Genomic DNA, 27,832 nt, shown 5'->3' with positions numbered 1-27,832 from the left:
CGACGATGCGACAAAATAGGTGTCCTCCCTAGGCAAAATTGACGTTCCGGACGCGTTGGCGCAGTCCGTTTCGTCATCCGGGGTCGCTCGGACGACGTCGTCGACGGTCGGGTCAAAAACGCGTCGAAATTCAAATTTCACAAAAATATTGACCCGCGATCGATTGTTTCAAAAATTTCATTCGAGTCTTCGACGGGTAACAGTGCAAGCGATGTGAATTATGGCGATCGGACGGGTTGGGTCTCCGAATTGCGAAGTTTGTGCGCGCGGGAGTGCGAATTGTGCAGAAGGCCACCCTAAGGCTCAGAAAGGTCCTACAGGAATCCCTTTTGGGTTTCCTCATGTTGGTTTCACCCTTCTAAATGCTAAGTCGATACCACACACGCGAAGCTCCAAAAGGGGACGGAAGTAGGTCGAACTCCTAAAACGAGGCGGGTCCCATTTCTAAGGTTCTAAGATAGTCAAAGGGAGATCCCTAAGGCTAGATCCTAAACCCTAAGAGAAAGACTAGACCTCGCTAAAAATGAGGTCAACACAAGTCTCCAATTCCACCCTAAACTAAAGCTTCCACGAGGTATAAAATCCAACACATCAAGGGACCCGCGTAGGTGCTCACGGCTAGGTACAGTAGGGGAGCCACCCGGCCAACACGAAAGAAAGGAAACCAACCCAATGCTCTCGGGTAAGGGCAGCAGCTCACACAACCAGGCCCGGTGCTCACAGCCAGGGGCAACAAAGGGGAAGCCACTAGAATAAAAGAAGACGAGCCGGGATGCTTGCGGGCAGGGAGCAAACCAAAACCACCAAACCAGGTGTTCACAACCAGGGACAGCAAAGGGGAAGCCACCTGCCCCAACACAAAGAGACAAACAACATGAACAGGTATTCTCGAGTAGGAGCAGCAAAGGGGAAGCCACCAGCCACAACACAAAGAGAACCGCAAACAGGAAGGCTCGCGACCAGGAGGAGCAGGGAAATCACCATCCCCAACACAAAAAGACAAACAACATAAACATGTATTCTCGAGTAGGAGCAGCAAAGGGGAAGCCACCGGCTCCAACACAAAGAGAACTGCAAACAGGAAGGCTCACGGCCAGGAGGAGAAGAGAAGCTACCAGCCCCAACACAAAGAGACAAACAACATAAACAGGTATTCTCGAGTAGGAGCAGCAAAGGGGAAGCCACCAACCCCAACACAAAGAGAACCGCAAACAGGAAGGCTCACGGCCAGGAGGAGCAACACAGGGCCCCAAAACAAGGCCTTCTAAGAACCCCAAAATCAAGCATCACCAACTGCAGGTGTTTCGAATAAAGGGGGCAACAAAGAACAAAGCTAAACCCCTTAAAAAATCGTTTTCAAAGCCTCAAAAAGATAATATTTCCTTCAGCATATGATTCGGATAAGGAGGGACAACAGCAAGAAAATAAAACAAAACAAAAATAAGCCCTTAAAGCAAGCTTTTCAAAGTCGCAAAACCAATATCCTAGCTGCACCAGTATTTCGAACAGGGAAGGCAGCCACAGGGGGCAAAACCGAGCCCCTAAATCAAATTCCATGAAATCTGACAAAACCAAAATTCCCATTCAGCATACCCCTCGAACAGAGGGATGAACAGAGAGCAAAATCAGGCCGCCAAAACCAAATGAATTCGCCTGTATACGCTTCAAACAGAGGGGCAACAGGGTAGCATCAAAACCAAAGCCCCAACATAAAACTCCAAAGGAAACCTCAAGAATCGGCTACAAACATTTCGAAAAGGGGGAGAAGGTGGCAAAGAAACACTAGAACAAAAATCCCTAGCATCAAATTTTCAAAAGCCTCAGTGTCAAACCAATACAACAAGAAAAACCGCAGCCCAAAGGACTAAAATAGCCCCCTGAAATTTCAATATGCCAGTATAGATGTGATAGGAACATAAGGAAGGAGCTAGCACATGCATAAGAATTAAATCATGCCTTTCGTGAGCCTATATTTCCAGCTGAACATCATAGAGCATTTGAAACAAACCCAACAGCATGCATTTAAACTAAAGTCAGCTAAAATCCAACAGCTAGCCACGATTTCAGCATTAAATACCAGCCAAAACAAATGAAAATCCCACAACTAACAATGATTCCAACATTAAATACCAGCATAGACAAAATAAACCACCCCACACATGCATTCCCCACTTTTCTTATATAGAAGAGATACCTAAGCACAGCCCCTGTCGAATAGAGAAAAAAAGCACGGGAAGGGGCAAACGGGTACCTCACTTGAGCCTTTGCAAACAAAAGAAAAGAATCAGAAGGCTTCTCAAACACCAGGCTCGCAAGCACGAGAGGTAATTCCGAAAGAGTCTCCCTCAAATTCTCAGTTTGTAACCTCACAGCTATCCCGTCCCATGGGCTTTTATAGGAACGAAAGAAGGAAAGAAAAGCTCGCGGGACTTACGCGGGCGAAGCCACCCCCAGCAGAAAGAAGACCACACCACAGCCAAGGCTACAGAGGGATGAACTATCGGGAAGGAGGGAGATTGTCACATTCGTGACACAGGGAACAAACACGCAGAGTCAACTTACCACGAATGGGTTCCCGCTCAGCGAGACGAAGCAAAAGATACTTCATGAAGCTGAAGCTCGGGCAGAGAATGTCGAGAGAGGCAAGGTCAACTCCTCGTTACGCGAAGAAAAGGGACCAGCGAGAGGGAAGACGTGGCTAGGGCTCGATCCGGGGACGGAACCCAGGGAGCCGCGAGCTAGGGATTTTTGCGAAAATAAAAGACCCCCCGGCAATATAGTGCAAATACATCCCCTCCAAAACTAGTATAATATTTAAATTTTCTCGATTTGAGCACCTCTCTCTCGTGCACAAAACATGCCGAAGTGGGAGTCCTTAGCTAAAGTTGACGTTCTCGACGTGTCAGAGCGGTCCGTTTTGTCATTCGGGGTAACCCAAACGACTTTGTCGACGGTCGGGTAAAAAATGCGTCAAATTCAAATTGCTTTAAAATTATCACTCGTGATCGATCGTAGGGCTTCCTACGGTGTAGGTGACGTGAATTTTGATAATTGAGTGCATTGATGTGTGAAACGTGGTATTCGTGCATCGTGAGAGTGCGCGGACGACACGAATGATTTCCCAAGGCTTTAGATCCTATGGGTACTCGACTCGAGCTTCGTCGCACTGATTTTAATCGACTCAACTAAGCGCTGAGGATTTAGAACCGGTCACATGAAACAGCGAGGTGTCAAAAATTTGCTCGAATTTCTAATTGACATCGGTCACAGCGCTAGTCCTTTAAGAGAGTCGGTAGCAAACCCTAAGGCTGGATCCTAGCTCTAAGAAGAGTAAGAGACCTCACCAAAAATGAGGTCAACAATGAAATCATTGTCACTGATGATGATGAGGTAGAGATTGTCTAACTAAAAAAAAGATTGGGCAATGAATTTGAGGTGAAGGAGATTGAACAACTCATACATTTGTTTTAGGATTGAAGTGGCTCGTGGACTTGATAAGATAGTCCCATTCAGAGAAAGTATGTACTAGATCGCCTCATAAAAACAAAAATGTTGGAGTGCAAACCAGCATTCTCTCCAATTGACCAGAAGGTCAATTTGAGTGCAAGAGCAAGAAAATTGGTTAATCATGAGAGTTACTAGAGATTGGTGGACCGTCTAATCTATCAGGGTCATACTCGAGCCGACATCTCTTTCACAGTGAGTGTGGTGAGCCGCTACATACACGATCCAAGAAAGAGTCATATGACAGTGTATCAGATTATGAGGTACCTAAAGAGTGCACCGCGGAAGGAGATGATTTTCAGGAAGAATAAACATGTAGACATTGAAGGATATTGTGGCGCTGACAGTGCAAGTTGTGCAGATGGCAAAAGATCTGCCTCAGGATACTGCATGTTCATAGGAGCTATTTGGTCCCTTGGAAGAGTAAGAAACCGTTTATAGTTGTGAGGTCAACTACTTTAGGAGTTGCAGAGATGATATGCCTGAGAGCTTTGTCGGTTGAGCTCAAGGTGGATCAGGAAACTCAAATGAAGTGGCGGTGCGACAACAGGTCAACAATCAGCATTGCCAACAACCTGGTGCAATACGAAAGAACCAAACATGTGGAGATTAATAGATTCTTCATCAAGGAAAAGTTGAATAACGAGCAACTGGATCTAAGTCATGTAGCCACTGGAGAGCAAGTGGCTGACTGCCTCACTACAGGAATATTAGTTCCTTAGATTTGTCTAGGTTATGTGACAAGATGATCTTAGCGGATATCTTTTGCCCATCTTAAGGGGAAGTGGTGACAATTGGACCTTATTTAGGGTCTTATTGGTAAAAAGAGAATATTGAAGAAGTCTCGAGGGTTATTTATAAAACATTATAATACCCTATTTAAGCTCATGCTATGAATGTACAGATTAGGTTCTGAACAATTCTATCTATTGGGACTAACTACAAATGCCATTCCACCTCTCTCTCTCTCTCTCTAACATTTGGGCCAAGCACAAAAATATTAATTTCATTACATTCAGACTTAACAATTATCAAAGCTGATTCTATCTATTGTGAATGTAACAATTTCAGACTTAATAATTCTTTCTATTGGGACTAACAGCAAATACCATTCCACCTCTCTCTCTCTCTCTTAACCTTTGGGCACAACAATATTGATTTCATTACATTCAGACTTAATAATTATCAAAGCCTATTTTGTTTGTTGTGAATGTAACACATTTAATTCTAATTTTCATACTTTCTTAAGATGACACCTTCTGACACTCCTATTTTTCATGAACCTAATATAAGATTTCTTTGAAATTTACTTTCCACTTAACATATTTATAGCTTGATAATCATCAAATCCTCAAATACGGTTCTGAAAATGCTAACACTAAAGCTCTCCTATGTTCCTATAAACCCTATTTCTTGTGCATTCAAACAAAACAAATTTGAAAATAGCTTCACCCTAATTATTTTCTCCCCCACCCGACCCCCTCCTCCCCAAGTAATTACCTCCCTCATCCACTATTTCCCTTCCTACTTTTGCTCCATAACAATCTCCCAATTCAAAATATTAATCTTCTAAACATATTCTTCATTCCTAAATCCTTGGTTTGCCTGATTTCATATGCAAAATATTTGACCCCTTCTCATTATCTCTATAAATTAATGCATCTTTATCCTCTAAATGCATCTATAATTTAAGCATCTTATGGGCTCATATCATCCTATGATCAATCAAAATAATAATTATTATAAAAACTAAAATAATCATTACAATCATGCATGATAGAAATCGCAAATCCTATCAATCATTTAAATATTATGATTTAAAGTATTGACCATTGTGATGATCATGAATATAACCATACGCGTAGCAAATCATGCTCTCTGTATTCCTATCATGATCCTTGTGATAATTACCCTATAGAACACCAAGGGGATAAATCATACATTTTATATGTTAAATTTCAAGATTGCTTCAAATCATATTATAAACATTATACAATTACGCATCCACACATCTTCCTCTCTTTAATCTCTTCTCCCTCGCACCAAACATTAGTGACAATCTGGTGAAATTTACTTGCATCTCCATAAAGAAAAGCAAAGGCAAGTTTTGAACTCTCTCTCCCTTCCATCATCTCAGATACACAAGCATACCTTTTTCATTTTCCCTCTCAAAATAAAATTTTCTTTCTAGCCTCTCAGCCAAGAATAAAAAAATTGATTAAGCAGCCTTCTATCTACATTAATGGAAAATCTGGCCGCATAAATTGGAAAAAGATTTGTTGCTTCCCAGCATTACTAATGCTGCATATGCAAGGATTGTCACAACAAAATTCAGAAAGTAACTCAAAGAGATGAAATCAACTGTTAGAACTGTGAGGAGACATGAAAATGATCGAACTTTTTAAATGGAGAACAGTATAATGAAACCATCATTATGGTCATAATTGAGGGGTCTTCTTATAGTGCTTGCAGTATTAGAATAAAAACAATGAGCAATATTGGAACTAACGAATGCCCTCATTTGCAAGTTAAATAAGAGAAAACTAAAATAATATTTACATTTCAACCATTCAGTATCCACTAATAATTACAAATCTAACTAAAAATGTCAGGACAAAACACCAAAAAGACACATTGAACACCAAGTTCCAAAGGTCTATGGAGAGTGTTTTATTAACTTCAAAAATTACACTCAAAATAGAGATTTAGTGTTTGGTATGACTCATATATCAGGAATTTGGAGTCTCTTGGATTTGGAGAGGTGTGTCTCCAGGAATGAAGAGGTGTGTCTCTTGGATTAATGAGTTGGGGGGAGCGAGGGCGTGTTTGTAATTATCTGTGGGTTTTATCTATAAATAGATGAGTAACCCTATGGGTATGTAACTCCTCTGAAATAGTGAATTTGTCGCTCTGCTCCAGAGGATGTAGGCATCTTTGTCGAACCTTGTTAAATCTCTGTGTTCTTCTGGTTTTGTGTCGATTCTATATTTTCTTGGCCCTAAATTTTGCAACAATTGGTATCAGAGTCAGATTTTAGGGTGAAGGAGATCGGTGCAGGAAGAAAGAAGAAAAGTTTTTTCGGACGGTTTTTAGACAGTTCGAGGAAGAAGAAGTTTGACAATTCGGTGGAGGAAGAGTCGTGTGCAGAGTATTCGAATAAACGTCTGTTGCAGAAGCAGAGTTCGCGCGCGCAGACTTTGAACGTGACAAGAGGTATTTCACGGGAGGTTGTGCGGTTGCAGGTTCTACCAGAAAGGGGCGAAACAGGTTCTGCTACAGGGGTTCGGCATCCAGAAGAGTTCGCGACAAAGGAGGAAAAATCGCTCCTTCCAAGCGGGTGGTTGTGAATCACTCTTTCTAGTCGGTTTCAACGAGGCATTCGTAAGCAGTTCTCCTTCTAGGCGGGCGGTTGCGAATTGCAGCGAGGACCTGTAAGCAAATTAAGGAAATTTTCAATTTCCTGTCCTGGAAGCGAATTCCTTTGCCGGAGTGAAGAAACACCAGAGTGAAAAAACAGCTGAAGGTTCGCCAGTTTCATAGAGGGCTGCGGAGGAGTTCGCGAATCGGCACAGTAGTTCGTAAATCGACGCGACTGCTTGCGGGAAGGAGTTCCTGCGGTCAGGGGAGTTCGGCGAACTTGGGGCAGCATCGTAACAAGAAGTTCGGTGTTCACAGGTTTCGAGGCGCGACAGTTCACGAACCTTCACGGTATTCAGCGAGGTGGAGTTCGTGAACAGGAGTTTGTGTGCAGTAGCGCGAACATGAGTGTTTGCGAACAGAGGAGTTCGGACAACGGATTTCGCAAGTTTGTCGCAGGAGTTGCGGCAGGTGGTACTCAGTCAACGGAGTTTGCAATTTTATCGTAGGTAGAATTACGGCAGGTGCAGTTGCGACAGGTGGTGCTCGGCCAGAGGAGTCTGTAAATTTGTCGTAGGAGGAGTTGCGACAAGTGCAGTTGCGACAGGTGGTGCTCGGCCAGAGGAGTTCGCAAGTTTCTGTAAATTTGTCGCAGGAGAAATTGCGAAAGGTGGAGTTCACGAATTTCGCAGATTGTTCGTAGGTTTGTCACAGGAGAAATTGTGACAAGTGGAGTTCGGCTGGTGTTCGCAGTATTTCGGCAGAATTTTTGTGCGAACAGGAAAGGTGTTTCGTGTGAAAATTTTAATTCACGAATCACAGGAAACTGCGGGAAAATTGCTGCAATTGACAAAAGAAATTTCAAGTTTATTTGAATTTATTTGTGGTGTGTTTTGTTTCAATACAAGGCAGGAAAAGTTCACTGCATGATTAATTTCAAATAACAATGTTGTCTGGTGCACAATGTCTAGTGCAAAATTCGAGATAATGAAGTTTGATGGAACCGAAAACTTTGGATTGTGGCAAATAAGGGTGAAAGATTTGTTGACACAACAAGGAATTTTGAAGACATTACAAGCTATGAAACCTGATGGTAATACCTATAAACTGTTGGGGAGTACAGTTGTTAGTCGAGTTTACTTTGTAGGATCATATGATGAAAATGCAGCAGGAAAGTTGACCAAGCCAGATATTTTCAATAAGTTCTTGCGTTACTTGAATTTGTTGAATGTTTGCAGTTGCTAGTTGGCATGGTTGCCCAACCCACTTCGGTGTAAGAAACTTCATGATGTATTTCTCCTAAGGAGTTGGATATCGCAAGGTGGAGATTTTTTCTCCTAAGGGGCTGAATATTCGCAAGGTGGAGATTTTTCTCTTAAGGGACTGGATATTCGCAAGTTGTGGATTTTCTCCTAAGGGGCTAGATATTCACCAAGGTGGAGAATTGTTAGGTATGGCTTATATATCAGGAATTTGAAGTCTCTTGAATTTGGAGAGGCGTGTCTCCTGGAATGAAGAGGTATGTCTCTTGGTGTGAAGAGGTGTGTCTCTTAGATTAGTGGGTTGGTGGGAGCGAGGGCGTGTTTGTAATTATCTGTGGATTTTATCTATAAATAGACGTGTAACCCAATGGGTATGTAACTCCTCTAAAATAGTGAATTTGTCGCTCTGCTCCCGAGGATGTAGACATCTTTGTCGAACCTTGTTAAATCTTGTTAAATCTCTGTGTTCTTCTGTGTTATCTTCACCCTAAATTTTGCAACATTTAGTTCCTAATTCAACAAACCAAAGTTTATACTTCCACTAGATAATAACAAATATTTGTCATAGAGGCTCTACCAACAAACTACAGCTTTTCAGTTTTAAGGCGGACCTTTCAAAATTTCTCAAATTAAGCCAAATTTCTCAAAATTTTTATGTCAGAAAAATCATTGATTATTTCAATAGTTATATTGTTTGCTGAATGCCATTGACAGCCTTCTTAATAAGAAATCAAGTTACACGCAAAAGCAAAAAAAGTATGCAAATGATCATTAGCTTGTTGGAAAAATACTTCAAGCTGGTGTGGAAAGGTGAAGATCTGTTATTTCAGAGGATTAATTCTGAAATGGCAGGCATTTATCCGTGGATGAATGCTATTCTTGAGAGCTTTCAACCTGTTTGATAGCTAACAAAAGAACAAAATGTCAACAGAAAATAATTTGGAGAAAGCTTAAATGCAATCTGGAAACAGAAATTTCACGCCTTCTAATCCACCAAGTAACAAATGGCTGCAATGTAAGTGCAGTCATCGCTGGGCACCCAGAATTGGTGGCCTAGCTCATGTATTATCAACAAGAAATAAACTTCTCATGGCTAAAAAGTTTATGAGCATAAGAGCATCATGATTTGTCAAATTAAATCTCCAAGACAAAGCAGGAATTTACCATTACATCATACTGACAATCATTCACTTAAGAAGGACCAAATGTGGACAAAACAATAGTTTTGTACTCTTTTTCCCTTACATAAACGGTGACAGAATCTATGGGCACGAAAAATCTGAGGTATGTCACAGAGTTACATAAATTGAACCTGATAAATCAAGTTTTCATCATATTTCTCCTTTTAATATCAAAATTCAAAATTCTGAGTCCCTCAAATCATCATCACCATTAGCCGTATTCCAACTTTCTGGGGTCATCATAAATATCTCATTATTCATATCACTGTTCAGTGTTTTCTAAGGTATTGAGCTTTTTCTTCACAAATCTTTTTGAATGATTGCCAGTCATGTAGCGAAAGATTTAACATTTTTTTTCTTTCTAATCTTTCGGCAATAATTTCATCAACTCGTCTAAGGAGTGCACTTTCTAGCATTCATTTGGCATGTTCAAACCATCAAAATCTATCTTCAGTCACATAATTTTAATAGATATAACTCCAATCTGTCCACTAATATAATCAATCATTAAAAATTCTTCTTAATTTTGCAACACATTCATAATCCATATTATCATTCTAATTTCCACTATAGTCAACTTGGATATCAATAACCTTTTCATAGCCCAATATTCAAATCAATACAGTAATGTCGACTTTATCGTGGTTTCATGAAATTTACATTCAAGTTTCCTAATATATTCTAATAATGCAAAACACCTTAATTTTGGAAGTTATATCCATATCAACATCTTCATTTTTCTTTATAATAGACCCAATATACCTAAAATATCACACTTAACTATAGCCCTATTTTCTAAAAATATTAAATGATAATTGTTAGCATCATAATCATTAAAATTATATATCATATATTCAATCTTTATTTTACTAATTATAATTCTAATAGTTTTATCTTCGAAATACTTCCACAAGTATTGCAAATTTTACTTAATTTTGTGAAAATTTAGCTAATTATAAGTAAGTAAATCTTATGCAAACACCGAGGCATCCCACTTTGCATATCCTTTATAAGCATCATCATAAGCAGTACAAGAAGGTATAGACTTAATGCTAATCTTTTATGTAATCTTTTGCAAAATGAAATCTCTAGGCCACTCCACACATCTATTGCTGATAATAGTTACTGCTCCACCATATCTCTAGGTCACTCTTTTTGAGCAGATTTTGAGCTCACCTTTCAAGCGACCCCAGCCCAGCTCCAAATCAAATCATTCACAACCCTACTTGCTCAAGAGCAGCTGGAGAAAAATTTTGTTATCACTCACCAATCAAAATGCACAAAGAGAAATGTTGGGAGCTTGAAATCACTCTCCCTAGCGAAAGAAATAAACTGTGATATGTCCAATGCAGCAGATTAAACTCTATTTCACACCAGTTTAAAAGACGACATTCCCGCACTCTAACAATCCCAATCACCGGAGAACTAGGGCTCGACGGCCTCCTGCCATGGCGAGAGTTGGGGGTAGGAAGATGAAAGGAAAAAATGATAGAAAGAGAGAGAAGCTGAGTAAGCAATACCTTCTTCACTTGTCTCTACAAGTTCGCCGGCGGCAAGCCAAGACCAGCGACCAGTACACTACTCCGATGGAGATATACAGTCTAGTTCCGGCGAGCCGGGTCGACTTTTCTCAGGTAGAATTCCGGAGGACTGCACCGTTAGCCTAACAATTCTTGGAGACAAGCGTTATTACGCAGTTCGGGTAAGATCCCGAATAACCTTCTAATAATTCACTTATTAAGATAATAACCTTCTAATAATTGTGTTATTAAGATAGTAGCCTGAATAACATCTCAATATCCTTCCAATAATATATTAATACATTTCACGGTTCGGTGATCATTTTTTTTCCCATCATTCGAGGGTTTCATGAGGTTATTGAGAGTATTAAGCTTAATAACAGCGAGATAACCCTTCAATACCCTCCAAATAACATTCATATGCAACCTAAATATTTTTCCTTCACGTGACGGGGTTCGAAATTTTGGGGTCTAAAAAAAAATATTTACTAAAGAAACGACTTATAATAATTAAAGAAGAAAATTATTTTATAATGTTTTCGAAACAAATTCTTTCGTCTATTGTTATGATTTTTGGAGTGAAAAGTAAATTTCTCTTGTACATGAATATATTGTTTATGTCTCAAGTGTAACTTGTGTTATTTTTTTGTATAATATTTATTGTTATTGTGTTACATAAATGAATTCAGCCCAATATTCAAGCTACATTAGACATAGTAAAAAGTTTTGTGACAGCAACTTGTGACATGTGATATTTAACACTTTTAAAGGTAAAATTGGGGAAAAAGATTTTACAGATGTTAACGAATCAAACAACAATGATTGTGATTATTTTAGATGGATAGATTAAATAGATGATGGACTATATGATCGAATATATGTTGAAAGAGCATTGAGCGAGAAAATTGTGAAGAGTATATTGAAAGAGCATGAGTGAGACTTGAAGTTCTTCTTTAAAATATTAATTGTGTTATATTTTGTAACAATTGCTATGTTATTCTTAGTATTTGTGTTCTTTTGATTTTAATGATTGTAGTCTAGTATGTTGAAAAAGAACTGTTGTTATTGTTGAAGTCATGATTTTTTAAAGATATCTAAGTACTTTTAAGTATGAACCTTTGTAAAACTAATTATGTTCTAATGTACTCTATTATATGTGGTTGTTCTATGTATCTTGATGAACTTGAAAACTCTTTCTAGCATTTTGAAATGTTCTGAAATTGAGTAAAGTTTGTGGCATCTTATTTGTCTTTAAATCAGATGTACGTATATGTATAAAGTTGTATGGTATATTTAGGTTATAGATGTGTAAATTAAGATTTAGGTGTTATATATGTAAAGTTCAATGAATTATGTGGTATGTATTTGTCAAAATAATTCTTCTGCAAAATAAATACTATTTGGTTTATGAGAGAGTCAAATATTAGTGTTTTAACTAGCATCTGGTGAGTACCAATGACTCGAAAAAAAACAAAATTTAGAGAGAAATAAAACCTGCATAACATATTGCCCAACATAAGTTTTTGTGATTCTAGAGCTCTGAATCGATGCCAATGAAGCAATACCAAATAAATTTGAACTTCATTTACCTAAAACATTTTGTTCATTACACATTTTTTATTTACTAATGTGCCAAAAATAACCACTTTATGAATTATTGTTTTTGAACAATAAAAGGTACATGTGAAAGATTTTCAGAGCATATCTAGTGCAAAAGATCCTCAATGAGATCCATGCTATTTTTTGAGTTGCCATCAATTCCACAATTTGCACCTCCATCTCTGAGAATCATTATCATGTATACAACTTTTAATTGAATCAACATTTATTATAGAGTAAAAATCAATCATCTGATTTTCAGATATATCCAAGGTATGAGAATCAATATAGTTCTCCACAATAGACAGAGCGGCGGTTTCACTAACAAAGGAATCTGTGGCAATAATGTGTACATTGAGAAAAGCAGAGATGGAAATGAAACTTAAGTGGACAAGAAATGGATGAAATAAAAAGAGTCGTTGGTAAAGATTCTAAAGATCTTTCATTGAATCAGACTATACCAACAACATATTCATCACAACTAACATGAAAATAACATGCAATGAAGACTAAAAAAGGACTTCTTATTTAAGTCATTAAATATGCATGTAGGAAATTTTAATTGTTTAGTTCTTGGCTTTAAAATCATAGGTGTGAGCATAGCATATTATGCAATAATTCTTCTATGTTCATTACTAAGTAGGTATGAACATTTAGTTGATCTCATGCATTTTTTGAAAAGGATTTATTATATATGTTAGATCTAACCAGTAGCAATGTTAAACTCACAAAATTCAAAGAAATTCAAAAAAAATGTTAATTTTAATCATCATAATGTAGTTAAAGAACTAGTTGTAAAAGGAGTCCTGTCTAAGCTAACAAGTTAAACAACTTATCTTGCTCAACTAGAGTTGGAGCAATCTTGTATGATTTACTCTTTCGTGCATTGAGATACCAAATAAGAAGGTTTATTAGCATAAAGAAGAAATGCAAAATGATCGCTTAGATTCCTATCTCTTCAATGAAAAATGTAAGGTTGGAGAGCAATATACGAAATAATCAAAACACAATCCATTCTAAATAAAATAATCATCTCTATCTTATCACCCGATTTGAGTTCAATAATTTTATATGATAAACAATCTATCTTTTTCATAATATGAATCATGTGATGATATCAATACATATTGTTAGCTAAGATAGGTACTTACAAAAATTGAACAAATGTAAACCTTCACTTAATGATGACGTAAAGAACCATAGAATAATAGAAAAACACCAAAAAATAAGCAAATCCAAAGAATGCAAATAAAATTCAGTATCATTTGGTGTGAGGATGTAAAGTTTCACTTAGTGAGATTATTCCATTCCACCCCTTTATATTTGTAGTTAGCCATAAATTTAGTAGTAGAACCCATATTACTTGAGCATTTGGTGGAATATTCAGTTTCTAACACTTACGAACTTTCTTAACTCAACATAGTCTTACAAGTAGTTCTATTATGGCCCTAGAATCTACATTGCCCATATTTATGAACATGTCTTCTCTTCATGACATTGCTCTCTAGAAAGTATTGTAATCTTATTCTTTTTAGGTCTATCTCTTGGCCTTAAACTGTTAGGCACTCCAAAGTATGTGTTATCTGTTGCCAAATTTCACTACTATTTTCCTGGAAGAGTTGATATACGAATCACGTAAGTCAAGTTATACCTACAAATGAAACAAATAAATTAATACCACACATTTTACTTGAAAAAAAAAAGAAATTTCATACATGTTAACAACCTAGAAACATAGTAACAATTGTGAACATAATTGTGTTATAAAAGTTGCTCTTTGGAACTAATGAATTTCACTACATGATTGCATGCTAAACCTCTAATTTACCAAACTCTAGAAAAACCTTCTCTGGTATTGATATCCACTTCATGTATTTCATGGCTCCCTTCAATCTCAGCTTTGTAAAGTTTTGATGGCCTTACCATTAGTTGTTCTTTTTTAGTAGATATTTCTCTCAAGTAGTCCTCTGCATATGGAACTAACTCACACTTCCATTTTTTTTCTTTTAGCTTTCTCTTTGCCCTTACTTTTATAAGTTTTGCATGAATCATATATATTAAATCAAACACTTGCATGCTTCTAACTTCGTCAACTCGAGAAATAAATGACTTAGTTAGATTGTTTGTATTATAATGATTCTCAATCTTAGTGGAGAAATCACTTCTAGCGCACTTGTAAGGTAAAAATAGTAAATATGCAAACACTTGCAGGGAGATATAGCGCAAATCATTCATCACATCATCAAATTTCTGCTTAGTGTAACAGCTAAATGCAGACCACACTAAGCTTGTAACTTTATCGATGTCCTTATAATGTAACATTTGTTTAAATTTCTTTAATAAATGACACATGTACATACTGTGTGTTCTACATTTGGGAATATCGTCTTAACTACTTCTCTAAAATCATTCTCCATATCATATATGAAAACAATCTTATGTTGCTCAAACGTAATCGCGTCAACCAATTGTTCAAAAAATTACTGTCATGTGTTCTTTGACTCTTCTCAGCTACAACGAATGCTACATGAAACAATCTTCTATATTCATCCAATGAAGTTGTAGATAGAAGAACACCCAGGTACATAGATTTCAAATGATAGGCATCAACGCCAATCAATGTCTACACCATGCTAGAAATCCATCAATAGAGGTTGTAAAAAACAAAAAATCATTTGAAATTTAAGTCTTGCTTACTACAAGTGTATGAAATATAAGATCCAGGCTTTTTATTCATCAGTTTTGCTTGCAATGCAAGTATGCAAGTACCCACTTAGACTTGTCATCAACCAATTTGAAAATGTTACTCCTTGCTTCTTCTCTTGATCTCCACAACTTCATATATGAAAGTGATAGCCCATACAAATTCTCAAGATTCTTTTTCACAATATTTTTATCTCGTGAGCTTGCCCAAGTTGTTATTGTTTGTTTATTCCCTGCTCTGTTCACACCAGGACATAAATGCTTCGGCTCGAATCTTCTTACATCAAAATAATTTTCATCTGCATATAGAGTAGTGTAGCTCGTACTCTCCAAGAGCATCCATAATGTGAACAAAAACAACAATGCGGGATCTATTGTTAGCTTCAAACTTCAACCCAAAGTTGTTTTTAGTTATAATAAAGTGGATAAATTGCCTGAAATGGACAAAATCACAAAAATTGGCACCATTTTTCAAGTCATTATCACCGACTATTTTTGTAATAAGATATTCCTCATTGTAAATCTCTCCCTCAATGTTCTCATTACAGTTGAAAGTAGATTGTGCGTAATAGATATCTAACATGGTACCACCAATCCAAACTTCTTGACCTTCCGAACACATCCCAAGATCTCTTTGATTTTGTGTGATAATCACTACCTTCGTTCAACCACTTCCATTAGAACGAGCAATCATTTTCTTAAATTCAATATCACTACTGATATGAATCTATTATTTTGGCGATGTTCCACTTTTATCATATCACAGGTCAAATCCATGTATTTTGAGCCAATGACTTATCACATCAATCTGCTCCTTTATGACCCTTGGGAACGTAGGAAGAATAATACTCTGTTTAGGAACCGTTGAATGTAAAAATTCATAAATTTAATAATGTTGATTTTGCTTATTTTAATGAATATTTTATTAGAATATTTTGAGCTGAAATTTTCAGATGAGAATATTACAAGTGGCATTCAAATGTGCGAAGTATGGATGTACGCCCCAAGTTCACATTGTATACCTTAAGCACACCTGAAATACAACCCGAATATAACATTTTCTAAATTATTTTGGATGATTTTGCTTATTTTTTTGGGAATTTAGTATGACCATTAAGTGATAAATTTCTCAATAAAATTAGGTCATAATAAATTTTAAAATAAAATTTATTTTGAGAAAAAAATAATCTCAAAATAAATTAAAAAAACTTATGAGGTTAATTATCAAATTATTCTGGTCAAAACTTCTAATTTAATTTCAAATTTAATTCCAGCTGTGTTTTGAGAGAAGATTTTTCAATTAAACTTCTTTATTTTTATGAAAGAAATAGATAGGCCTAATTAAACTTCTTGTAAAACAGAAGATATTTGATGGTGTCTTAATAATAAAATTGTTATAAAAAACTATTAACTAATTTCTCTTAAAAGTCTCAAACAAAATCATAAATTTCATTAACTATTCCATAAAAAACATGCTAAAATTCTAACTCATAAAGCTAATGTAATAAAAAATTAAAATATTAATAAACTTTTGATCGAATCTAAACACAGATTGGAACCACCAAAATTTACAACTATGATTCAACATATACAAATATATACAAATATATATATATATTTTTTTTTTACACACTTATCTGCAACATAGTGATTGAAGATATAACTACTCATCATAAAATTGTCAATTCAAATCACACAATCACCATTTAAACTCACTAAAAAACATAAATAAAATATATAATCAAATCGAACATTCAAAATATTCATCAGGTACACATTAAAAATAAAAACTTATTATTGAAAGACAAAACTCTTAACCAATTTAAGTTTCTTAATTACTCTACAATCACCACTCATACAATCACCAGGCCTATATGATGGAATGTACAAAGTTTGAATTCCAGCACCAAGAAATCACATAGAATGTAGTAGAAACATAAATGGAAGATTTACATGCATATCACTCGATTCTTGTGTGTTTATATCTAAACTTCAAATTTTACATTCAGAACATTTTATCCATGCAAGAAAATGTGTATTTTATGTTTTAAAAGTTAAAGTGGCAATATTTTTATTCGAACATGTAAAAAGTTTGGGTGTTCCAGGCTTTTGCTTCGCAATTCATCCATGAATGCAAAATGATAAAGAAACTGCAAGCAAGAATCAAAGGAAGACACAACTCACAACAAACAGATTCAGTAATATTTGTTCCAGAAAGAAAGACGATGAGTAAATTCAGGAAAGCAGAGGCACAAATAAGTTCTCAGCACAACCGATTCAATCCTGGGAACATTTCCAGAACATGGAATGCTTCCAAAAACACGCATTGTAGCAATATTATAAAAACAAAGAGAGCCACGCCGAAGCTTTATTTAAAATGAAATACGATACGAAGGGAGACCAACTACATCTTTGTTCCAGAATTGGTTCAATCTTCATCATAATTGTGGCGATGGTGATGATGCTTTTGATAGCTGGGTTCGTCTTCTCCGTCATCACGAGATTCACTTCCCTGGTAAATAGATGCAAAAAGATCTACATAATTAGAAAAATTGCAAAAGAGACAAGTTGGGGTATGCTGAAAATGTAATAATCTTCTGAAGGGGAGTAAGGAGGGTTCACTTGCAAATTTCATTTTGAATCAACGCAAAGTATATATGCATTACAATTGAAACCACTTGAGACAGCAACAAACGACAATGCTTTCATTTCAAGGCATGTGAATTGCATCTAGAACACATACACACATGGAAGAAAAATTACTTTGGATATTATGCAAAGCCAACTCAAATTTTAGATGTGCAAAGAGAGCACACATTTTCCATTTAATCAAGTTTTACCAACAAGGTATGATTGGGTCTGTCTGATTAAGTGGACAAACCGCTAATGATCAACACAACTCTAAAACTAGGAGGAACCTTGTTTGATTTGTGCAAAAGGCATCTATAATTCTAGGAAATTGCAAAGAAATTAGCGGTAAGCCATTGACTAGAGTGACATGCGCGAATAGTTTGATGTGATGTCAAGGTGATTGACAGGGTGAAGATTTCAGCATGTGCTTTTATCCTCATCCAAGCTTATGCCAAAGCCCTTTGGTGATGTTACTAAGCCAGTCTTCGCATTGTGATCCTTTTTATGCTATGCAGCACTCCCTCCCACCCCTCCCGACGTTCGTGCGTGCATATACATGCATACAATGCTCAGCCTTCTTCTTCTTACCCCATACCTCGTCCTACTACTACAAAGGCCTCTTGCACAGAAGTTAGGGAGGCTAGAGGATGATACCCCCATTATACAGGCTGAGGTATATGGGTTAGCTGATAGAGGCCATTGTAGCGACATAACACACCTTTTAAACTAAAAGGTGATAAATTATGAGCATGCTACCCATTATGGCACATCTCCTCTAATCGTGCCCTGAGGGTGAGTAAATAATTAGTTAATATAATATATTTTAAAATAATAAGCGAGTAAAACCAAAAGTTTAGATGAGACTATAACTTTAAAGTTACTAATTACTAAAAACTTGGAGACCTTTCAAATCAAAAAAGGTGAGCCTATTAAAAACTTTAAATTATAAAATAAGCCTGTTATGCCAGCACCTAAGATCTATTTAGTCTTTTACACATTTATGGACAATTTAGTTTTTTATTAGTTATTATTGTGGGCTATTAATAGGGCTAATACGTTTACGATTAGGGTTATACATGAGATTGTGGTCTTGAGTCTTAGTTTTAGGATTTGGGAGAAATCGCCAACCCCTCGAATTGTAAGTGTTTATATTTATGCATTTAAGTTGTGCGGTTTTTGTTAGTGAAGAGAATATTTTATTTGATCTAACTTTTGTGGAAAAATTTATTCCGTATAAAAGCATTCGGTTCTGGGAAGAAAGAAGAATAGATCGAGAGTGACCTTGTTGCAATCCTAGAGCTAGAGTTTCCACATGGAGCGAATGATGAAATTGAGAGAAGGATCGCGCGGTACGGGGCGATAGAGTCGATCAATCAGTTACACCTGGGACACAACGACAAATCGTTATCGTGACACAATAACAATTCGAGCTAGCGGGGATGCCAACGTCGGGATCCCAACGTGTCATATAGTCGTTATTCCAGCTAGCTGGAACGCCAACATTGATATTACGATGGACAAGGAAGCCGGTTATGAGATTAGCATAGTCGCACGGGGCCGTGACATATAACACAATCTCGATTTGGTCGAGTTGGGAAGCCAACATGCAAGATTTCGACAAACAGATCCCCATGTGGTGACCTAAGCTCTCGATACAGTCGCTATTGGAGAGCAGTGAATATGGGATCACGACGTACAGATCCATCGAGATTCTAGCTGAAATCTGATCCTTAGATACCATCACAAACAACTTGATTTTTAGCAGGGAAGCCTATAGAAGGATCAGTGTACATGAGAGGATTGAGCCTTACAATACAATAGTGATCCGAAGCAAACAACGAGGTTAAAGGAGTTCCAAAACCATACAGAACAATGGAGGACAAGAAAAAAGATGCTTTGGAGAAAAAAATTAAAGGTAAATGTGTGCCAATCAAATATGGAATTGAGGAGTGTTTCTTGTTCGTTGAGGGGCGGCTCCCGACTTCGTACAAGGGAGATACACGGTTTTGAAAAAAAATATAAAGAAGACCACAAAGTGTCACACAAAAAAACCTCAGCTGGCTGCGAGATCAAATGATGGCGTTTAAGGCAAGTGTGAGCGGCATTTGTGCAGTATCAAGGCAACATCACTGTTCTAGGTGGATCAGGAGCCACAAAAGCGAACAAAGGAATTGAGAGCATACTTGAGCGAAAGAGCTGGAAAGGAATAGGGTGACATCCAGACGATTGGAAGGAATGGAAGCATTTGAGATTCAATGAAGGACTCAAAGGCGACTTCAAACAACATCATCAACAAGGAATTGCACGACATCAAGAGATCAGAAACACGTGTCAGCAAGCAAAATAGGACAACGTGCAATTTGAGGTTGGAGAAGTTTGATTAGAAGGATTTTAGCATGGAACAGGGAACCATGGTGAGTGGGACCCTGACAGTTGGTTGCATTCAACTGCGCTAGTGCCTTTGTTGTTGCGGTCTCCTGGTAGAAGACAATTCAAAAGTAATGATGAGAATGAGATGGGTGGAGCGGAGCAGGAGTGTACTAGCCTATTTTGACACTATTGAATATTCAGGAAGGAGACAAGATGATGATGCTTCGCAGTGACCCCATTTTGTGCAAAACTTTGGTGATGCTTAAGACCACAGTGAGAAATACATGAGGCATGACTGAGATTCTTATCAAGTTGCAAAGCATGAAAGAGACACATGATACAGAGTTGCGGAGTTTCAAGTGATCGATGAATTATGAGATGAGTTATTTGGAGCAGTGATATTTGCCAAGATTAATTTGAAGTAGGGGTGCCATAAGATTCTGAAGCGGTCAAAGAATGTTCACAAGACGACATTTCAAACTTATGAGAGTTGCTTATGGAAAGGATTGTCGGGTGATGACATCACGTGGAAGCGATACGACTTGATCCAACAAAGATTTCTTCTTCTACCACCTTGAGGATAATGCATCTTTTTTGCGAGGAGAGTATTGTTACGTTGACGTCGAAATCTTGAGAGTTACTACGAATTCCTGCATAAATGAAAATGATTGTTAGATAATGACGTCACGTGGAAGCGATAAGACTTGATCCAATAATAATTTCTTCTTCTCTCTCTTTGAGGACAATGTAACTTTTGCGATGAGAGTATTGCTATGTCTGCATCTAAGTTCAATTTTGTCTTTTATGGGTCTAAGGGTAACTTACTCTTTCATTAATTATAATTGTGAGGTATAAATAGGGCTAATATGTGTAGGATTAAGGTTATGTATGAAATTGTGATCTTGAGTCTTAAGTTTAGGGTTTAAGAGAGATCACCTACCTTTTGAATTATAGATATTGAGAGAGATTGCATACCCCTTGAATTGTAAGTGTTTCTTTATGTATTTGAGTTGTGTAGTTTTCGTTAAGGAAGAAAAATATTTTATTTGTCATAATCTTTGCGGAAAAATCATCTTGATCCTAATCTAAGCCTTTCATAAAAGTTCAATAATTATAAAATATCATTATCTAATGTGGGGCCCAAAATTATTATCCAATGTGGGGTCCAAAAATTTTAGGCCCCAACCTCTTTCATGAGAAAGATTTTGAGAAGTTCTGGATCAATTTTTGGATGGTAGATTATACTACAAATAACATTACTCAGATTTCACTCTCATTTTGTGAGGATTTTAAAATATGATTTAAGGTTGGTCATGATCTAAACCCTGTACCATTAATTACTTCCTTTCAAAATAAGGGGCGGAACTTCTGATTAAAGCTAATCATTAAGATGCTAATTACTTAGTGTATAGCAGCAACAATTAGGTTTTAAGTTGCAGAAAATTCATCATTAGAAGCATAGAACAAGTACAACGGAATAATGATTAACCTTATCAAAATCTCATTTATGAATCTTTTGAATAGACTGAAGCCACATCTCAACTAATTTAGTCTATAACACAAAGTCATCAAGCCCATCAAATTATACTTGATTCTCAGGCTTTCTTTAGGTCATAAGCACCAAGCAAACTTGGATCAATGTACATGTGAGCAATCCCAAAAAATAAATTTAATTAATCAGTACAAATTATTTATAACTTATGATAATAAAATCCACTATTATGTTTTCAATATCCACGATCTTATAATTCTCACTTTTGGTCCTTCCAACAGAAATAAGCTCTAATGTACTTAATATAAACTAAACACTCACCGAACTAGACTTCTATCACCCAAGGCATCACTTAACGTGAATCAAAATCCAACCTAAAACTTCAAGCTCCTTATTCAAAGCAACTTAAGAAAACACCAAAATATTCTTTACAATACAGATGCTAACCTCAATAGAAAGGTATTATCCATTGAAGACTGTGTAAAGTCAAATGTCAGATATGGAGCACAATATAAAATAAACGTGTCTTCCAAACACACAAAATCAATCATAGATGCATAAAGTATCACCTATAAATTGTGATAATGTTTCAAACTTATAAATTTAAATAAAATATGCAATGGATTTTAGTTATCACTGGCATGTTCAATAGCTTTGAACCACGATAAGCCAATGTTTCTCACACATAGGCTGTCCAACATATTTGGCATAGCTATTCCTCTACTTGTGAGATGAACTAGGATTGCACCTCAAGTAGTCTTGGGTATATAGGACTAAAGTCCTCACCTAGCATATGGGGCCAAGTCTCTATGCTGTCAAACGCAATTCAAATTAACATCTGCATGCGAATTATGCACGCTGCCTCAAAAAAATCAAATCTCATAAACAAGAAATGGTCATATCATGCTTCTAAACTTTTATCAATCACATCCAATACCATTAAAAGTGGCCATGTTATGACCTCAAACTACTTAGTGAAAGTTATATAGCTAGCTCTCTATAGTCAATGAGTTGATATCAACATCAAAAGCATGTTTTGACACAAACATCCACCCTAATCTGCTCAAAATACTTGGAGGTAACTGATGGACATATTATATTAGACCAAAGTCTTCACCAAACATATACACTTAACATATACATCCACCCTAGTATACTCAAAATATTTAAGAAAAGGAAACTAATGGCCATGTTATAATAGACCTAAGTCTTCACCTAGCATACAGGGTCAAGATTCTATGCTCTAAAAACCAAACCAATATGTGGCTTACACAAGCTTCTTAGAGCAAAATCAACACGTGAACAATCAATAGTCATATCATGCCTCTAAATTCTAATTAATAGTGTCTAATATCTTTGAACAGCAAGTGGCCATATTATGGCTCAAAATTATTTAGGGGTTGTTTGGTTGACTGAACTTGTGGTGTACTAATAAAGGAATTTTAAAAAATTATGTGTTAATATGAAAAACTACAAATACAATGTAAAGTATGAATGGACTTGAAGTTTAAGCCCCACTCCCCCACCACCACGGCCCACCCGTCCTCGCTGCTGTCAGCTGTCACCAGTCACCGGCCGTCCGCCGCCCACACGACACTTGTTGTCAGTCATAGTGCCCCCTGTCAACTGTCTGTCGTTACGCTCACCGCCAACCATCCACCGCCGCGCCTACCGCCATCCATCATCATCCGTCAGCCGACCGCCGCCGCCGCCGCCTATCGTTGTTGTCACATGCCACTGTAGCCACCCGCCAGCTACTGCCCGTAGCCGCCCGCCACCAGCCCCGACTGCCACTGGCTGTCCGTTGCGATGCCCACTAGCCTCCTGCTGCCTCCAGACAAAAAAAAAAATATTTTGAAATACATTTTTTTCAATCTTCTTCAAACCAAACAACAAAATATTAAGTCTTACGTTTATTTTGCAGTGAATCTAACAAGTTGAAAGTATTTCAAATATATTGTAATCATAATACACTACAAACCTTTTACATTTCATTTCATTTTTAGCAAATCAAACAGCCCCTTAGTAAAAGTGATATGGCCAACTCTTTGTTAGTGAGTGAGTTAGTATCAACCTTAAAAGCATATCTTTAACAAATAAATTGACCCGAGCCCAATTGAAAAAACCGGAGCAAAAAAATCTATAGCTACTAAATAATCTCCTTGTTGGATATAATAATACCCATTAAGTGCAATTCTATTAAAAAAATAATCATAATACTTTCAAATGTCTATTTGTTTTATTGTAAATACATAAATAAATATATAATTATATTAAACTTGGATATGTCTATTAAAACATGTTTTCAAATAATTTTTTATCTTTGAATAATTGCAAAAAAAGGACCGCCAACAAGTACTTCCCACTGAGCAAATAATCAATAACATATCAGCATAAATTCATGGAGTTAATCAAGGCTGAATTTCAAACAAGAGGCGTAATCAAAGTTGCATTTCTAGAATAAAATTAGATGCATATGAACCAACAGTGCGGGTATCTGTGTGGATAATGTTGAGTTCGGCATATGAGATTCTGCCATATAAGAAAGACATGGGAGGATAATTCCAAAATGCAAGGAGATGGTAAAAGGGAATGCTTAAATTTTCAGATAAATGTAGACATAAAATTCGCCGTCATGAGATACAAATATGATTTCAATTCCTTAATGGATTATCTAAGCAGAACTTGCAAAAACCAATTGAACTATAGGCCCAACAATGCCATATTCAGATTTAAAAAGTTTAGGCAATAAACCAACATTCTTGTTTGTGAAAAACTGAGCAGCAATACAAACAAGTTTTTTCAAGTTCACACCCCCATATGCACAAGCTGATAAAGAAAGATAAATCGTGAAGAAAAGTGAATACTGAACTTGTATAACATGTTCAATCTGACATAGCATTATATTCATAATACGAAAGGTTAGAACAAACAATACACTGGAAGAATAATCATTTCATTGTGCGTTCAATAGTCTAATTTCTATAAACTTCTACATTTTCAATGCGACAATGAGATGCATCATAATGCACTGCAGAAGAACTCTCGCAACACGCTACAGTCAACTTGTCATTACAGAATAATTATATAAAAAAAATTTCTTGCCATCATCTCCAGAAACTTAAAATTAAAGAAAATAGTAACTAATGTTACCAGAGCAGCCAAAACCACATATCAAAGCAATAATAATAATGTCAATAATAATAATAAACTGAATTTAAACAGCTTAACAAAGCATTGGTAAAATAACGAAAAGGCATAAACTTTTCTTCACCAAAACTAAATAAAAAAATAAAACTTCAAGAAAAAAATCCGACTATGAAAATATTAACTAAAAAGAACGGTAAAATTGGCCTATCGAACTTCGCATTTTTCCCTCACACAATCAACATAATGAACTTTGAACGATTCTGTTTTAACAAGAAACAGCCATTCCATGGGTCCCAGAGCAAGCACGGGCGGCTCCATAACGAGTCCGGCCACTTGTCACTTGACAGATCTACGCTCCAGGATCCTACATGAAAAAAACATGCAAAAAAACAGAGAAGAATTTGCACTAGAACGGACAGCAAGAAACAAAGTGAAGAATCACTTGGCTCGGTTCGGGCGCTGACCCTGCCCGAAAATAAAAATACAGAAAAGAATAACAAATTCGCCGCAAATTTCAAAAAAAATGTAAAGAATCTAACAAATACACCACAATGAAGACAAAATAAAGTAATAAATATGGAAATGGTCTCACATATTTGGAACGCCCATAATATCCCTCATATTGCTCTCCGTAGCCGCTTGGCTTCCCGAATCCGCCGCTCTCGTCTTCATCACCATAGCCAGACTTCTTATACCTCCCAATCCCTTCATCATCCCCGCCAAAGCTCGGCCTCTCATATCCTGTCCTTCCCCCATAGCCAGACTGTTCATTCCTTCTGTACCCCCCATCTCCTCCTCCATAGCCCTCTTCCTCGCTCCTCCGATATTCAGCCCCACCATAACCTTCATTCCTCCCGTACTCGCCGCCACCATAGCTTTGCTTTCCATACCCTTCAACATTGCCTTTCCAGTGCTCACCTCCAGGAAAACCATGTTTGCCATACCCTTCCTCATCCCCCCTCCTGTAATCGTCCCCACCATAACTTTGGTTTCCATACCCTTCCTCACCGCTCCTCCGGTAATCCCCACCATCGTAACTTGGTTTTCGATACCCTTCGTCCCCAAAACGATTCGTCTCCTCCTGGTAGCCATAACCCGGTTCTTGCTGTGCTATTCCCCCATAACTGTCATCCTCGTCTCTCTTCGGCCTCCCTCCATAATCGGATCCGTACTCCTGCCGCTGTGGCCCCCCGCCATAGCTTGATCCGTATCCACCAACAGAGCCTCCATCGCCGCCATAGCTAGATGAGGAATCAATCTGAGGCTTAGGGCGCGATCGACCATACCGATCCCCGAAATCCACGTCCTCCGCATCGTAGGCGGACGTGTGGGAGCCGGAGGAATACTGTGGCCGCTCGTAGTCGATTTCCCCGGCCATGGATTGACAGTAACACGTCTCATCGGAAGGGGAAAGTGGTCGACCGTAGGTTAGGGCTAGGTCATAGCCGCCAGAGTACGGCGTCGGATCATAGTCGTCGAAATCGTCGACCGCTTCGTCACTGCGAGATCTCCAGAACGACATCTTGGCTCTTTCTGGAAGTCACGGTGGAGATCGCTGCAGATAAAGAGAACGGGGGTTATTTAAAATTGCCTCAGATATCTGGATAATTACAGTTTTGCCATTCTGGGGACAGTTGGTTGTGCTGAGTTGACAGCATAGTTGCGTTGGCTTGGGAGCTAAACCGACCATGTCGGCAGACCCGGTTCAATTTTCAAGTTAAATTGGACCGTTCATTTAACATGCTTAAATAATTATACAATCTTAGAAACTTATTTTAGGCTGCATTCTGTCAGAATATCCACAATGATAAAAAATTTATCATCTTAATATTTAATAAATACCTTACAAATAACTAAACAGCCATCTGGAATCCTTCTATTTTATTTTTTATCTTTTATTTATATTTTGATTCGAAGTAAATCAAACTTAAAATATTAAAATAAAAATTATTTAATAATTTAAAATAAAATATATTTTAAGCTACGTTTGTGGCGGAGCGGTCTTAATTATTTTTAAAAATAATTAAAATATCTAACATTTGATTTTAGTGTTTTAAAATTATTTGATTTATTTTAAGATAATAAATAAAAATATTTTAAAAAACTAAAAAAATAAAACTAATTTTAAGGGGGTGGTTGGTGGCATAGTTAATAGGATTTAGCCACAAGTTTAACATAAATACAACCAAACATAAGAAAATTAAAAATTTAATCCAACGTTTTATTAAATTGAATTTTTTTTTTGCATTCTAAATCTTCTATCTTTTTTAGTAAAAAATGCATTTATTAAATTATCCAATATTTATAATAAAAATATTGTTTTAACATGCACTAAATAAATTTAATTTAAATAACATTAATGATATGATTACTATGTTGCAATTTTTTTTTTTCATTACAAATATTAGTGTACATATTTTTTCTTATTTTATCATTATTTAGCAAAATATAGATATAGCTTATGTATGATATTATGAAAATATTATACATTCCATAAAGCCATACCCTGCGTGCTGATTTTAATTTTATAATTAAGAATTTATTGTATTTAAATTTTTTTAGGCTTTCTTCATAAGATCTCACTTATTTACTTATATTTATTGTCAAATTATAAAATTATATTTATATATTTATCGTCAAAGGTTTTATTCTCCTAAGATTATTTATATATACTTATTCAAGGGGTCATTTTATTAACAAATTATTATCTAAAAATAGATAAAAATTTAAAATATTATTTTGTCGGGATAATTACATATAGGCCAATCAAAATATTGATATTATAAATTAATTATTTTGTTAATTTTTTTTAATATCAAATTAATATATTTACGTGTGTCATGATCAAATTATTACGAATTTAATAAAAACGAGAAATATGAGTTGCGGGTTTTTCATCAATTTTAATATTTGAGATTTTTTTTTTTTAATTCTTATTTAATCTGGTGTGTGATGACAAAGAAGAGTGACGTCCTGTAAATCTAAATTTAAGATGAAACATGAGATATTTTGATTTAAGGGAGAGTTAAATTTAATATATATATATATATATATATATATATA

General features: G+C 36.5%; 2 protein-coding genes across 3 annotated transcripts in view; both read right to left on the bottom strand.

Moving 5' to 3' along the window:
• LOC110039582 (pentatricopeptide repeat-containing protein At1g03100, mitochondrial) overlaps nt 1-11,011 on the bottom strand; it is a 27,195-nt gene extending 16,184 nt beyond the window's left edge. The window contains exons 1-2 of one of the 2 annotated variants that reach the window (XM_020744703.1): nt 10,825-11,011; nt 10,572-10,747 (exon numbers count right to left, since the gene is read on the bottom strand). The gene's annotated coding sequence lies outside the window, so the exon portion shown is untranslated. The remainder of the gene's footprint in view (nt 1-10,571; nt 10,748-10,824) is intronic. The other variant, XM_020744702.1, reaches the window with a different exon arrangement.
• Nucleotides 11,012-17,329: 6,318 nt separating this feature from the next.
• LOC110031491 (uncharacterized protein At5g39570-like) lies at nt 17,330-26,330 on the bottom strand. The gene is made up of 2 exons (XM_020734713.1): nt 25,362-26,330; nt 17,330-17,638 (listed from the first exon to the last, which is right to left on the bottom strand). The coding sequence occupies exons 1-2, from the start codon at nt 26,289-26,291 to the stop codon at nt 17,555-17,557; spliced, it is 1,014 nt and encodes a 337-aa protein (XP_020590372.1). The 5' UTR covers nt 26,292-26,330; the 3' UTR covers nt 17,330-17,554.
• Nucleotides 26,331-27,832: the final 1,502 nt, after the last annotated feature.

This window comes from Phalaenopsis equestris, unplaced genomic scaffold (assembly GCF_001263595.1).
Source record: "Phalaenopsis equestris unplaced genomic scaffold, ASM126359v1 Scaffold000002, whole genome shotgun sequence".
In the NCBI taxonomy this organism is placed as follows: Eukaryota; Viridiplantae; Streptophyta; class Magnoliopsida; order Asparagales; family Orchidaceae; genus Phalaenopsis; species Phalaenopsis equestris.
This window is presented reverse-complemented; position numbering and strand designations above follow the sequence as displayed.

Coding starts and splice junctions, on each gene's coding strand:
- LOC110031491 (XM_020734713.1), bottom strand. CDS start 26,291: ATGTCGTTCTGGAGATCTCGCAGTGACGAAGCGGTCGACGATTTCGAC. Junction 17,639..25,361: donor ATTATGGGCGTTCCAAATAT/GTGAGACCATTT, acceptor TCTATTTACCAG/GGAAGTGAATCTCGTGATGA.